We start from the raw sequence: 16921 nt of genomic DNA on the forward strand, positions 1-16921 counted from the left end.
CAGCATAACATGGTTTGGTTTGCTGATCTTAGCTAGTTTTAAGTTGGTTTCACAGCCTGACTAATTAAAAAGTGCCCAAAAACCCTTTAAAAAACAGTGAACAGACCAGACTGACCAGCAAACCATCTTAGGCTGGTTTAAGATGTTACATGTCCTCACTCCAGTGTCACATGATCCTTCAGAAATTCTATGCTGATTTGCTGCTCAAGAAACTTTTATTATGATTATCAATATTCAAAACAGTTGTGCTGCACTATTTTTGTATTTATATTTTTGTGGAATTTGTGATACATTTTTGTCAGGATTCTTTAATTAATAGAAAGTTCAAAAGAGCAGCATATATTTGAGATCAATTTAATGCATCCTTGCTGAATACAATTATGAATTTATTTCTTTAAAAACACTTTAGTTTAGGATCCAATTCTCATTATTAACTAACTATTAACTATAACTTTTGACTTAATAAACTGTTCATTACTGCTTATTAATAGTTAGTAGGTAGTAGTTAAGTTTAGGTATAGTGTAGGATTAAGGGATGTAGAATATATACAGTATGGACCACTTATAAAGCATACACAGGTCCTTCTCAAAAAATTAGCATATTGTGATAAAGTTCATTATTTTCCATAATGTAATGATAAAAATTAAACTTTCATATATTTTAGATTCATTGCACACCAACTGAAATATTTCAGGTCTTTTATTGTTTTAATACTGATGATTTTGGCATACAGCTCATGAAAACCCCAAATTCCTATCTCAAAAAATTAGCATATTTCATCCGACCAATAAAAGAAGTGTTTTTAATACAAAAAAAGTCAACCTTCAAATAATTATGTTCAGTTATGCACTCAATACTTGGTCGGGAATCCTTTTGCAGAAATGAGTGCTTCAATGCGGCGTGGCATGGAGGCAATCAGCCTGTGGCACTGCTGAGGTGTTATGGAGGCCCAGGATGCTTCGATTGCGGCCTTAAGCTCATCCAGAGTGTTGGGTCTTGCGTCTCTCAACTTTCTCTTCACAATATCCCACAGATTCTCTATGGGGTTCAGGTGAGGAGAGTTGGCAGGCCAATTGAGCACAGTAAAACCATGGTCAGTAAACCATTTACCAGTGGTTTTGGCACTTTGAGCAGGTGCCAGGTCGTGCTGAAAAATGAAATCTTCATCTCCATAAAGCTTTTCAGCAGATGGAAGCATGAAGTGCTCCAAAATCTCCTGATAGCTAGCTGCATTGACCCTGCCCTTGATAAAACACAGTGGACCAACACCAGCAGCTGACATGGCACCCCAGACCTTCACTGACTGTGGGTACTTGACACTGGACTTCAGGCATTTTGGCATTTCCTTCTCCCCAGTCTTCCTCCAGACTCTGGCACCTTGATTTCCGAATGACATGCAAAATTTACTTTCATCTGAAAAAAGTACTTTGGACCACTGAGCAACAGTCCAGTGCTGCTTCTCTGTAGCCCAGGTCAGGCGCTTCTGCCGCTGTTTCTGGTTCAAAAGTGGCTTGACCTGGGGAATGCAGCACCTGTAGCCCATTTCCTGCACACGCCTGTGCACGGTGGCTCTGGATGTTTCTACTCCAGACTCAGTCCACTGCTTCCGCAGGTCCCCCAAGGTCCGGAATCGGTCCTTCTCCACAATCTTCCTCAGGGTCCGGTCACCTCTTCTCGTTGTGCAGCGTTTTTTGCCACACTTTTTCCTTCCCACAGACTTCCCACTGAGGTGCCTTGATACAGAACTCTGGGAACAGCCTATTTGTTCAGAAATTTCTTTCTGTGTCTTACCCTCTTGCTTGAGGGTGTCAATGATGGCCTTCTGGACAGCAGTCAGGTCGACAGTCTTACCCATGACTGCGGTTTTGAGTAATGAAACAGGCTGGGAGTTTTTAAAAGCCTCAGGAATCTTTTGCAGGTGTTTAGAGTTAATTAGTTGATTCAGATGATTAGGTTAATAGCTCGTTTAGAGACCCTTTTCATGATATGCTAATTTTTTGAGATGGGAATTTTGGGTTTTCATGAGCTGTATGCCAAAATCATCAGTATTAAAACAATAAAAGACCTGAAATATTTCAGTTGGTGTGCAATGAATCTAAAATATATTAAAGTTTAATTTTTATCATTACATTATGGAAAATAATGAACTTTATCACAATATGCTAATTTTTTGAGAAGGACCTATTAATGCCTCATTCTGCATGATCATATAATATGGTCATGCAGAATGCGGCATTAATATATGTTTTATAAGTACTAATAAACAGCCAATATCCTAATAATATGTATGCTAATAAGCGACTTTAATCATGAGAATTGGACCCTAAACTAAATTGTTACCAAAAAAAAATTACTGAGCCCAGACCGTTGACCGATATTGTATTTTTCTTTAACTTTTTGAAAACAATATTTGTGCATTCAGTATATATTTATTCTCATTAAAAAAGTGTTTTTCTTCTCATGTTGCCTGTAATTGTTTCTTGTGCACTTAAATCCTGCCTAATTACACTGTTCCAAATCAGTCACTTATGAGGTTCCATTTCAGTTCAGGCACTGCCTTAGAAAGCAGCTGCCTATGTAGGGAGCAGGCAGCTCACTAGGTTTTTGGAACAGAGCCACATACCGGTCTGAAATAAAAGGATACTTTGAATTGCCTTCTCGTTGCCATCAGATAGCAGAACTTCCTTCACATCAGCACAAACCGCAATCTGGCGGAAAAGAGAAAAGAAAAAGATGAAAAATAAACAAATAAATATATAAAACAAAAGCAAGACATCCTCAGCACGCTGTTCGCAAGCAGTCATATCTGAAGAGTGCTGATTTTTAAAGCCCTACACAAAAACGACCACCCGTCTCTCTTTCTCCCCTGCTCCCTCTCATCCATCTCTGTCTGTCTCTGCCGTTTTTTCATTTTATGTCTGCATTATTTTAATCATTCAATCAAATCAGTCAATACTTTTATCATTCCCGGTGGCTGGGAGCCCTCTATCTTGCTATCACTCTGTTGGGTAATTGCATTGTGACAGGGGATGATGGTGAGCGCCGAGCCTTTCATTTGCAGTGTGGCGTTTATCATGCGGGGCCATCGCGCTCTGCTGTCACTCCTTACTCGGCTCGCGAGGCCTGCCTGATGCCCTTCATATAACTTTGTACTGCGAAGCTTCTGCCTTTGTGCTGCTCCACTGTCAGCTCTTTCCGTCCTCTTTTTATACAGTCTTTTCATTCAAGTAGTCATCTTTATCAGAGGTGCCCTGTAACAGTTGTTTGGAGAGGTGCAGTGGGCAGAAGAAGGGAGTGTGAGTGTGTGTGTGTGTGTGTGTGTGTGTGTGTGTGTGTGTGTGTGTGTGTGTGTGTGTGTGTGTGTGTGTGTGTGTGTGTGTGTGCTTGCAAGGATTTATATTTGTGCTTTTGAATTATATGATTTTGGATTTCTTTCCTTAAACACAGGAAGCAAAAATAACTTTGTCACACCTGCCAATGCTGAGTGAATTTTAAAAATGTAATTTTTAAAAATAGATATTTTTACCAGCCAATAAACTGAATTTTGCATTATTTTTTTATATTATATATATTTTTCAAATCATTATCGTTGTTATCATTTGCAGATTATTTCGCAAATACTTTAGAGATGGGTTTAGGAATATTAGCATATTGTACACTTCCGTCCAAAAGTATTTTAAAGTCCCTCTGTAGTCAATCATTTTATCCCTTAAAACTCATCTTTGATCACCAAAATTACATATTTAAGTGTTTTTTCCTTGGAAAAAATTTTCTTCATGCCATAAAATAGCTTGAATGTAACTCTACACCCTTGCCTCATTTAGGATATGTGGTTCCAATTACCCCCGCCTCCACTCACTCACACCAGATCAGAGATCCACTCATTGACGATCACACGTTGACCTGATTTTTTTACAAGGTAGTTTGTTACGTCAGAAACACCAGCGATTTCAAACCACATTTTTTGAGACTTTCTTTGGCTCACTGAAGTTTTAAGGAGAAAATATTCAGTAATGGTGTTGACTAATGAATTTGCACATGGTTTGTCTTACAGCATATTAAAAACACAACATAGACATATAAACAATATTAAAACCTTGATTTTCACCACAGGGGGACTTTAAAATAAACTATAGTGAATAAGGATGCATTAATTGATCAAAAGCGGCAGTAAAGACAATTATAATGTTACAAAAGACTAAAATAAATTATGTTCTTTTGAACACCCTGAAAAAAAAAATCATGGTTTACATAAAAATAGTAAGCTGCACAACTGTTTTCAAAATTGATAATAATAAGAAATGTTTCTTTAGCCCCAAATCAGCATATTAGAATGATTTCTCAAAGATCATATGACACTAAAGACTGTAGTGATGATGCCATCAAAGGAATAAATGACATTTTAAAACATATTAACAATTTCTTCTATTTTTATCAAATAATTTCAGCTTCGGTGACCATAAGAAACATTAAACATATTGAATATATTTGTTTTGATGGCATAATGTGACGAATATACCATGTGTTGTCACACAGAACAGCTTCCTGGACAAAAAGTCGTTTTGAAGATGCACAATTCTCAAAATCAATAGCAGACTGTTTAAATGTCTTTATATGAGCTGCACATGTTAACATTAACACAAAGGGACTGACAAACTGAGACAATGCAGGAGAAATATCTCTCCAGAGTGATGCTGTGTTCTTTGCCCTATGGGCAAGAGTCAGGTCACGGGGCCCACACCACCAGCTAGCCATATGGGCATCAAGACCTGCAGGAAACCAACCAGTCACCCAAGAAAAACACGGGCGGTACTGCCAAAACCACAGCACTCCAGGGCACAGGACAAAGAAGAGGAGCCATTTTTCCTTGCCAAGGACTTAGATAAACACAGGCACTAAGTCAGACCTGAGAAAAGGTAGAATGCGAGTAAAAAAAAAAGAGATGAGAGATTGAGCGCGGAAGGCGATCCACTGGTGGTCCGTAATGTCACAACACGGGGGTATTGAGTGGAGAGATACGGGAAGGCTGGTCTTGTGAAGGTGAAATCGATAACATGTTAAGCCTGTCCATCTGGAGAGGTTACTACAAACTACTATACACTACACATAGCTAGAGCCTGTGTGTGAATGTGTGTGTGTGCATGTGTATGTGTGTGTGTGTGTGTGTGTGTGTGTGTGTGTGTGTGTGTGTGTGTGTGTGTGTGTGTGTGTGTGTGTGTGTGTGTGTGTGTGTGTGTGTGTGTGTATGTGTATGTGTGTGTGTGTGTGTGTGTGTGTGTGTGTGTGTGTGTGTGTGTGTGTGTGTGTGTGTGTGTGTCTGTGACCAAGAAAGAAAGTGCTTGCATATGCAAGCCCGTGTGTTTGAACTTATTTTTTTACAGTCTATGGTTTGAACGCTTTTGATGAAGTTAGCCCATTGGGCCACGTGTGTTTATGGTCACTGAGGTAGAAATGTCAATGTGCAACGGCCAATTTCATGTTGCTTACAATATGCCATGTTAGATTACCCATGCTGATGCAAATTGCCCATTTGCCTGTGTCTGTCTGTCTGTGTGAGAGTACTGTGTCATTTTTGCGTTCACTTTTGACTTACCATGAGCCCGGCAAGACATGTCATCCCTCCACCCAGCTCACACACCGAGGAGCCCCTGTGAGACAGAGAGACAGAAGGGGACTTGATGCGCTGTTTAGCGTAAAATTTGAAGTACATGAGTATGAGAGTGAAGTTTTTCAGTTTAAATGAGAGGAAAACAGGAGGATGAGAGAGATAAAGAGAGATGCAGAGAGGGAGATGGCTGTTGTGTCTTGACAATAACGCTAATTAACTTGCCCGTGTAGGGGGATGCCATTGATTGGAATGCAATTCCACTGGGCTCATTGATCTTAACCTTCCTCTCCCTTCTTCTCTCTGCATGTGAGCGGGTGTATATGTGTTGACAAAAGAAAGCGCAATTGTCCTTTTTCCTGCTGGAAATGTGGATTTGCAATACAGTAGCAACTGGAAGTTAATTAAACGTACGGGATCAGTTTTCTGCTTCGATTCTGTACAGTACAGTGATCTATCAGATGGTAATACTGTTGTATTTTTATATGTATAATGGTACTGAATTAGGGGTGTCGCAATATACCAGTATTTATATTAATCGTGATATTTAAAAATAAAAGTAGAGGTATTGACATGTTATTTGGACACGATAATCCTAAACAAACTGCTTAAAAAGTATGTGATGTAAAAGGTATGAATGTAATTTTATCATGTGACCTACCGGCCACAGTTGCGTCACTTCACTGCAATTCATAAACCCTCTCCCACGGCCTCATGGGATAGTAAAGTATACATCATACGCACACTTCAGAATCTCACCAGGAATAGTAGGTCATCCGGGTAGTTTTTGCTTACTCCTTTATGAGTACTGTGAATGCGGACAAAATTATTTTGTCACATACTGTTTTTTAACTCAAAACACACTGAATTCAGCATAAATACTTAACCTTGTTGCAAGTAAACGTACTTGCAACCATAGCTGTGTCCCAAATGACGCACTACACACTATGCACTATGCACTCAATCATGTAGTGTATGAATTTTATGAAATTATTCTGTCAGTAAGTTGCAACATAATATTTAACAATTGGATTGTATAGGGATAGTGGAAGTCTTAGGATCACGTATAGGAGGTGATATAAATAAATAATTATTTAAACGAGAAGCATTTTGGATTTATAAACTGAAATCACTGGCTCTTAACGGCATAAATGAGGAATTCGATTTTTATGTTTTCCTATAATGTGATGTAGAGATATTTGGATTAATACATGATTTTACAAATGTCATAAATTAAATTAAATTAAATATTCTAACTGTGAAGATCGGTGTTGATTAATGACGATGTATCTAATGACTTCAATCATTAGGTCTTTCACTGTTGATGTGGTTACCTGGATTGATATATAAGGATTTTTAATTCGTCTAAATGGTTAAAGGGAAAGAAGTTTTTTTTTTACTGTGGGATACTCTGTTATTGTGTTTAATGTAAAATTATGTCTTGGGTTTCATGAAAATTATTGCCGGATGCCTTTAACAGGATTATATTGTATGTGGATAAGTGCTGTTGAACACATTTAATTGAGTGAGTGATTTTTAACATTGGCCAATTTTGATGACGTCAATATAATTAATTGTTTAAATAGTGGGTGGAGGGATTTAGATTATTCAACATACTGAAAAAGGCCTGTGAGCCGAAACATCTGTTGTATTATTCCCGTGAAAACTGTGAAATAAATTGACTAAATGGATTTTTTTCCGGATTATTTCAGATTCTGAGTGCGGATCATAGCTGTTTCTTAGTTATTCAAAGTTATTCTGTCATTTAACATCGAAATCTGATGCCCCTCCCCTTCTGGTGGACAGTTGAGTGCATGAAGTATCCAACATTCCACACTTCGTTTTTTCGGTTAATTAAGTGCATCATTCGGGTATGTGAAGTGCACTTTTTCTTTTTGGAATTTTCAGTAAACACACTACTCACACTCAGGGCTGTTGCTAGAGGGACGAAAGGTGGTGACGATTCTAGGGCCCTTCGGCCTTACGGGGACCCCGCGATTTCAACCGAGGGGGACAAGGAACGTGATTTCAAGTTACCAGCTACGGCTCTGCTCACTACTTATACTACAAAATGCCACAAATTGGGACACACATGTTAGCATCTGGCTAAATTGCGTTGCTTCTACAGCAGAATTTGACTGGAAAAATGTAATTCAAACCACACGTCAACAACTGTATAGATATTGGAAGCATTTTCCCCACTCTTTAAAAAGTTTATAAGCCCAATTGGCTTATAATAATACTTATAGCCTAGATAGCCTAATTGGCTATCTATGCATACATATTTTATTATTTGCATTCAGAATTGCTTTTCTCAGAACAAACTAAAGTTGTTTTTTAAAGTCACAATTTCCTTTTTTATTTTTTTTATTCAGTGGCACAATTTTTGAGTCACACCACAACAGTTAACACATACAGACACCTAGTTTACAGAGACCTACAGCAGCCGAATGGAATAATTCATATGAAAGGGAATTCATATAATTCCCACAGGGACGGAGAATTTACACAATATATAATTGTGTAAAAGACTATAATTTGCATAGAGTTCATTTGTGTTTGTCATACGCAAAATATACAGAGAGTCCTTGTAGATCTAAAGCAGTCCGCAGCCGCATACACACACACACACACACACACACACACACACACACAGACACACACCGGCAGCTTGACTTCATCACTTTGCCAGTCATTTCTGCGCTCCGTGACAACAGTCTCCATGTGTTTGTCTGCTCTCAGCCCGTGATCCGACACCTTCCATTGAAAGAGAGACAGAGTGGAGGATGAAGAGAGAGCGATTGTTGTATGAGGGAGTGCAATTAAAAATTAATGCGCACAAAACTGCTAGTATGAGCCGCGACGGGGACAAAGCCCCAGTGACAGGTAGCTATTTGGCTGTACATTGGACTAGTGGAAAGAAAGGCGAAAAAAAAAAAGGGATGAAGAGAAGAGATGGGTGCTCTCTGTAAATTGACTTTTTTTTTTGTTCTGCTTTATCCTCCTCTTTTTCTCTTTTTGGTGAGTGCCTGATAACAGGTCTGGAAGATAGCGAGAGGGTGACAGTCCTTGATGACATACAGGAACAAGAGCGCACGTCGACACACACGTGCACAAACACACTACACACACTCATGCAAATTAACTTCAGCTTTTAATTTAGAGGTCTGAATATGCGCAAAAGCGATACACGGACCAAATCACAACAGAACACAGGTCTTAACATCCTCCGTACACACACACACACACACTCCTGCAGAAGCATCGGCCCAAGGGCGTAAAACCCTGTATATGCTCAGTTGACCTTCAGCTTGCCGCTGTGTGATCGATAAGCCTCTCTTCCCTCCTCTGCCTCTTGAATGTAAAAACAGGAAATCAAAGGCTTGTGTACTGCCTTGAGTGCAAATCAAAAAGTGCCCCTTGCCTTTCTGTCATATGGCCAAAGTGTGTGTGTGTGTGAGAGAGAGAGAGTGAGTGAGAGTGCGAGAGAGAGAGAGAGAGAGAGAGAGAGCATATTATTGTACTTTACATTGCACACACATCCTGAACGCAGCCTAGCTGCCATTGCTTGGCAATGCAAATGTACAGTTTTTGTCATGCCAATAAAGCACACTTAAATTGAAATTTAGAGAGAGAGAGAGAGAGAGAGAGAGAGAGAGTGTGTGTGTGTGGGGGGGGGGGGTGGTCCTCACGTAAACATGTGACGTTTCTTCAGGCAGTAGTAGGCCATCACCTCTTCAGAAGGCCAGACACCTGAAACAGAAAGAGAAAGAGGTTAGAAGCATATTGGTGCTCACTGGTATGCCGTAATGGCAAGTCTGTTGAAAGTAATGGGACCTATTCTTGCATACCCATACTTGTGTACTCCTTGTCCCTGCGCAAAAAGATCGCCCTGTCAATCTAACAAGACAAGTTTTTACATTCAATTTAGAGCACATTACAGCATAATCTGGCCATAATCAAGCCATTCAGATATGAGTGGGTCATTTGACTGAGATCTTTAAACCACCAAAAACAACTCATTTTTTACCTGGCATTTAGAGACAGGCAATACATTTGCATAGAAAGTGAGTAAAAACGGTATTATTGTGATTTTTTTTTAATATAATTTAAAAGAACAGTTCCCTATTTTAATATATCTTAAAATGTAGGTAATGATGGAAAAGTTGAATTTTCAGCAGTCATTACTCCAGTCTTCAGTGTCACACAATCCTTCAGAAATTGTTCTAATATGCTCTATAACATTTCTTAAGTTGAAAACAGTCATGCTGCTTAATATGCTTAGTGGAAATTGTGTCTTTTTTCAGGGTTCTTTTCTATGAATAAAAAGTTTAATTACTCTTTGCTGTAAAAAAGTATTCATTTCCTTCAAATAAATATCTTATTGATCTTACTGAATATACTGTTAAATTTTAAAACCACAAGAAATACCAATGTTTATATCAACTGTTATTACAATTTTAAGAAGTGAATATTCAACTAGACAATCATGCATTTGGTTTCTGTAGTGTAACCAACACATTTCATCTCACATTTCCTTGCATTGCAGTTGAGAAGGATTGATTAAATCACAGATAGGAGGATCATGAAGAGACCACATGAACATATGACATTATTCATCATAACAAGCAAGGAAACATTTGATGTATTACATACTGCATGCTCACACAAGGACAAGCCTACTTGGTTACCTTCACATGATGCAACATAAAGACAGTGTCTCATTCTCTTTTGCACTGGTGCTTTCTCTGTGTTCATGAATGCCCCCTGCTCGCTACAGTTTGCTTCCAACACACACACACACACACACACACGATTCTGGCTACTTAGGCTTGTAAGCTGTGCACAAAGTGAGTGGGGGTCCAGCGAACGATTATCACAAGAAGCAGGCTGGTGGTCTTATCACCCACTGTCAGCCTCTGCTCCTCCTGCTAGCTCCAGCAAGAGCCATAAAGCTGCTATTGTCTCTCAGACACACACATACACACGTGCAGCTGAGGAAAAATAGTCATTTCAATAAACTTAGGCCCCTGAGCTGTCTGCCTTTGATGGGAGCCCTTATGTGTTTAGATTTGTGTGTAACTTTACTTTCGTTTGCAACGTATCTTCATGTATAAATTTGTGAAGTGTTTTAAAAGAAAGAAGAAATAAAACAGTGTTTTTGGTGCGCAAACACTGGATCATTCTATGAAACACTGCCTTTTTAGGTTGCACATTTCTGTAACATTTTAAACAATCTGTCAGACAAACATGTGTTCAGATATTAAAAAAACTTAACTGTGCCAACTTATAGTTCACAGGAATAGTTCGCCCAAAAATTCTGTCATCATCTACTCACCCTCGTATTCTTCCAAACCTGTATGACTTTCTTATTTTGAAGATATTTTGTTGGTACCATACCAATAAATAAATAAAGGTTTGGGAAATGTTAACAATAAAAGATGAAAAATGTCATCCCTTTAATTAAGAGATTTTGATATATGTCACAATATACAGTAGATATGCCCTCAAAGACATTACATTACCTTATGCTGGAAGGTACTTCTTAAAAGTATAATTTTATATTGATATTAACATATTTACACAAATACTCTTTTTAATTATCACAAGGTTGAAGGTAATAGGGTTGACATTTCAAGAGAAACCCTTACTGACAAAAGTAAAAAAATAAAATAAAAAAAACATAAGATAAAAAGAGACTTCAAATTGTCTTAAAAGGAGTCATGTCAGGAAACTTGTCATAATGAAAGATTTTTTGATTTATGCAATAGATTATTACTCAGAAATGGGAAAAATTTGACAGTAATAAAGTTGAAGCACAACCTGGTTGCATAACTTTTTAATAATACATGGTCTAGAGAAAAAACAGAAAGAGAGAATAAAACCAAATGATATATTGATTTCCAAAATGTGCTACTTATGGATGTAACAGCAAGGAGAAGTTCGACCTCGAGTCATCACTTTGACTAAATGAAGAAAATAAATCCTGAATTTATATCAAAAACGTATTTTATATTTATAAAAATATCTATATTACAGCACAGTGAAAGTCGGCATCCACTATTCAACAGCTATCCATACAATTATTTTCACATAGGTATATAAGCAGTCCTTTTGCAGAATGACCCTGCTAATGATTTTGTTCAGTGCATGCAAGAACGGTAGAAGTGCAGAAGGTTAGAGAGAGAGAGATGGCGAGAAAAAAAATGTGTGTGTGCATTTGTAAGACAGAGTCGATATAATAAGCAGCTTATGACCTGCCTTTCAGGAAGGCCTGTTAAAGCCCGTCTCTCTCAACCTCTCTGCACCATCAGCTTGAGATTAACTCACCCAAGCAAGATTTAATAATGTCTATTGATAAAACGTCAACATATGCCTCTGCCATTAAAAGAAGGCAGCACCTGCTTGCTATTCCACTTGCTGATGAACCATCTGACATTTTGAGAGGCTAGTGTAAGATTTATCACATAAGGATTGTAGCTAGACAGAAAAAAAAGAAGAAAAAAAACTTATGACACTTAGAGGTCATAACAACTACTTCTAGGCATCCAGGTTGCCCACCTGGGCCGATTAATTCAGCTGTGTGTAATCTCTGAAGACCCAGCCTCCTCTGTGACTGAGAATTTAAAAAGCCAATAACCGTGAGTTTGATGGGCTAAATCTTATCATTATTAATTCTGCAGTGTCAAACCTAGAAATATTCTTCAGGAAAGTGTAATGCAGTGTCTTTAATAATTAACTCCTGTAGTGTTGCATACATAAAATAACATTTCTGAAGAAAGCGCCTGAGATTTCTCAAATAGACTGTGTACACAAATGTATTAATGGCATTTTCATAAGTTAGACGTTCTTAAAAATGACATTTAAAATGGATTGATTTAGCAATTGTACAAATGGTGAGATAACACCAGAGCTGCTTAATAAGGGCAAGAGTTTTTCCGCTTTTAGAGATCTTTTCAATAAGGATATGCTGAGATATAATTATGGCAATAGGCATATTCTTCTCTCAGCAGAAGTACACCATGAAGACAAACTAATCCTTTTAGCAAAAATAGACTACCTTGGCAAATACAATTGATGTGCAGAACATTTGCAGGTAATATCTGGCAAATATGCAGCAAAAAAATAAATAATAATAATATCTATAAACTTTCAGTAAAACAGCTTTGAAACATAGTAAAAGGCGCTATACAAAAAACCATGAGCATAAAACACTATGTGCCCTATCTTGCACCCAGCGCAATTGACTTTTTACACCGACGCATGTATCATTCCTATTTTGAACCTGATGCACAGCGGGCTTTTCCCTCCACAGACGCACGTCGGTAAATTAGGGAATGAACTTGCGCTTCCAGTGGCGGTTCAGTGAAAAGAGGCGGCGTGTTCCGGCACAAACGTTCCCTGGTGCTATTTTGCAGCTTCAGAAAACAATTACGCCACAGACCAGGAAAAACCTAGTCTTAAGTAAGTAGCGCGTTATTCAGATGCTATTTTAAGGGTGCATGCTTGGCCATAATGTAGCGTTTGCACAACGCGCATACATTTTGCTTCTCTCATTTACACAGATTCTCATTTTTGCTAACTACATAATTACAAAGAAAATTTGTGTCCATGTGGTGTCCATGAAGATGTGAAAAAATAGGCATAAATCTAGCTTACACATTTACCCAAATTATTATACTCCTGTTTAAATGTAGCTAATTTGGGTGGATTTCTCCCAACCCCATACAATGTCACTTCTGTCTTTTACGGCCCTGACGAGAACGTAGGTCTTCTCGACTGTGAACCGCTCCTGGTGTGCGCCTGGCAAATCCGCCATCATAACAGCAATCCGCCATGGATCAAGCGCGCCTGCTTTTAAAGGGAATGTGAGATGACGCTCTGATTGGTTTATTGCATATTACGCCCAAACAACACCTATGAGTAATGTAGCTACTTCAGACCAACCGGATTTGCGTCGAGATCCACCCACAAAGTTACTTGCGTTTTGCGTTTGATACTTACGTTTCAGATTGTTGAAATAGGGCCCTATATTTCTAAGTGATTTTTTTTATGCAACATGATAGGATAATACCACAATTCCATAATATATTTTGGGAATAATCCTTAAACATTAAGGTCAAAGACACCATAATACAGTCCAGCACAATAAATATTCAGAAATTAAATGCATTTATAACAATCCTGCATTCTGTAAGCGTGTTCAGTGTGTATGTTTTTGCTTGAAGTTGAAGTTGTGTTGTCAGTTCACTGATTTTCTAAAATTTCATGCAGTCACATAAGAGATATTTTTGTAGTTAAAATTTTGTTGCAAACACGTAAACATACAAACAGTTTAAAAAACAGTTTTTATTAAGAGGGTCATGAATTGAGAAAATAAATTTCTTCATCTTATGACATTTTATCTTATGACAAGAGGTCATTGTAAAAATATTCTATAGGCTTCAGTACTCAAAACTTCTTCATTAATCCAAAACAGTTTTTTTAAACCAAGCAGGCAAAACGACTTGTTTGTATTTTGTTAAATTATGACGTAATATTGTGATGAAAGACTGCATCTGCAGAAGAAAATCAATGTCCGCTTCTACATAATTGCCTTTTTAGCCCCGCCCACCAATTTGCACATTTTGTAGTAGTAAAACACTAGAGAGACGCAAACACAATTTTACTCCAGCATTAAACGATAGAAATGTTTCTGAGGATTACAAGACATTTTGAAGTACCAAATAGTGGAAAAACGCAGTCTTTACATTGCCTTCCTTCAAAGAAGTTTCAGTTCGCGTCAGTAAGACAGACATTGTTCATTTGTTCGCTTCATTTTACTGCAGATTTGTCTTTAAACAAGACAGTTTGGTGCAGGCTTTTCAGAGAGACTGAAAATAAAAGATGTCATGACGCATGTCGCAACACATAAGTGTGAGTAACACCATCAATTACCAAATGAATCAGTCTCTGCTCCTCAAACTTGTTCTTTCTTTTACTCTACTTCCCTCAAATTTTGATGTAAAACCCACAATGTAAAAGTGTAGTTAAGTAAAAATCCTTAAGCCTTACATACACAGCAGCTCATTATGCTACTGTATCTGAACAGCAAAACAATTTATAAAAAAAGTGTTTTAAATTTTCTTTGAAAAGAGTCAATACGTTTGCAATTTTGTTTATTGCCGTTAGTGGCGCAGAAATGTCACCCAACTGTGGTCCTCCAGCAAGCAGCCTCAGTGTAGGTGAACTATTAACCTTGTGAACTTTGCAAAAGTACAGCGCCTGGCTAATCCTGGTGAAAATGCCAGACACTAATCATATGAGCCGGGATGAGACGCACAGATGCCGTCGGTACTTACTTACACACACACTATAGTTGCTGTGCTCTAGAGACACTTGTTTGCTTGCATGTACGTGAGACCCTCAACGTCATGGGCTTAAACAGGAACAATGAACAGGACAAACAATCAGCTTACCACAACACTTTATGGAATGTTAGATACTGAGGTCAAAGATTGACATGCCACAAAGCTCTAGCTAAAAACCTATAATGAATCAATCATACATCACAACATTAAAAATCCAAAATACAGCAAAGCGAAATGGAAAAAAAGACAGTTCTCTCATAATTGTGTGTTCTCTCCTCCCTTTCAGGATGCGGGCCGGCTCTGAGCTTTCTCCAGATGATCTCCACATTACCGTCGGCCTCTGATAATTCCTAAGCCTCCTCCATTTCAGATCCAATAACGGATAAGAGAGCATTTCAGCATGATCAACTGCAATCTGTTCCCTCACACCGCTACTTTACTTCAACTCAGGATTACACACACTCACTCACTCTCATACTATCCTCTCTGAGATGCAAAAACACAGAGCAGTTCCTGCAATAGTTCAACAACGGTTGGAGAACCAACCAGATCTGGTGTAAGACCTGGACCTATATTACAGAAACATCCTGTCTTAAGTCTGAGAAGTTTAATTTGCAAAATGAGATCCTAATCATTATGGTTACTAAACAGAATATTCTGAGTTGGAATGTTTCAATAATATGCCCACTGATTTCAAATGTTTACTCCAAATACTATGGCATACACTCTTAAGTGTGTTGCAGATGGTCATTTTGTTGATTATAAAGCAATTTATTTTTGATCCGCCATGCTAGCTCATATCCGCTATGGAGTGCAACAGTATCCACCCACTTTTTCTGTGGCTTTGGCTCTGGAAGTATTTTTCCCATAGGGATTAAAAAAAGTATTTATTAGAGAGTGATATGCCATGAACCAAACCAACTAGATATGAGGTGAACCACAACATTGCAAACATTGATGTAAAGTATTCGGAAATAGGACAAAAAGGCAAGACTCTGTACTTTATTGAGAGAAGGAACTATATTACAAATGACAATCAAATAAAAAAATCACAGATAAATAACACTATTAACTGAAAGATGTGTGTGTATATATATATATATATATATATATATATATATACACACACACACAAAAATCAGTAGTCTAAGAGCATAGGGGGAATGACTCATTCACAGTGCTTCATGGGAGTGGATGGGCACTAAAGAGTTCTTTTGGCATGATTTGGCTGTTTCGTTTCTCTGACTGGTGTAGATTTTTTTTGCAGAATCATGGGGAATGTCATTTTCACCTGGGTAGTCGTGGCCTAATGGTTAGAATGTCAGACTGGTAACCTGAAGGTTAAGGGTTTGATTCTCAGTACCGGCAGGTTTGACATAATTCAGCTGTTAAACAATTATTCAAATAATAAGTTGAGATAATATTGGCAGATGGCTTCGACAAAAACATACCATTGGTTAACAATGTCATAGTTCAAAGTAGGCCTGTCTTTAAAGGTAATAAGTTATAAAAAATCAATTCCCCTATGGAGGAAATAAATGGGATTTTTTACTTTAAAAACTTAACTGTTGTGTTATATAGCTGACTAACTTTTAAAACTATTCTAAGCATTTAATGAAACCATCTACGGGACATGACCCAGGTAAGAATTGAACCAGAGTCCCAATGAGTCAATAGTTCTGCTGTCGGGTCTTTGGGTCACTGTTCTGACATATAAGTTGCTTTAAAATGGTTATGGCTACAATCATACAGTATACTGCCACATTTTAAATTTTTATTGCCGCCAGGCTTTGTGAAGCTATTAAGCCAGACTTAGTTATCCTGTAATGAATAACCTTTGGATTTCCGTCCATCAAGTTTCCAAAAACAGTTTCAACTGAATTCTGAGGCAAAATACCTGTTGCTGTCATATAATTTTACTCATACCATGATGCATCTGGACATACCGCCCACATCTAAAACACA

At 38.0% G+C, this 16921-nt stretch overlaps 1 protein-coding gene across 1 annotated transcript in view; it reads right to left on the reverse strand.

Annotated features, from left to right (window-relative positions):
* Positions 1-16921, reverse strand: part of camkmt (calmodulin-lysine N-methyltransferase) — a 111163-nt gene that overhangs the window by 25851 nt on the left and 68391 nt on the right. Inside the window, exons 4-6 of the mRNA XM_077237278.1 lie at positions 9299-9359; positions 5595-5649; positions 2646-2709 (exon numbers count right to left, since the gene is read on the reverse strand). Coding sequence (XP_077093393.1) covers positions 2646-2709; positions 5595-5649; positions 9299-9359 — 180 coding nt within the window. The remainder of the gene's footprint in view (positions 1-2645; positions 2710-5594; positions 5650-9298; positions 9360-16921) is intronic.

Source organism: Siphateles boraxobius, unplaced genomic scaffold (assembly GCF_051911475.1).
Source record: "Siphateles boraxobius isolate OS27281-9 unplaced genomic scaffold, OSU_SipBor_1 20, whole genome shotgun sequence".
NCBI classification, from domain to species: Eukaryota; Metazoa; Chordata; class Actinopteri; order Cypriniformes; family Leuciscidae; genus Siphateles; species Siphateles boraxobius.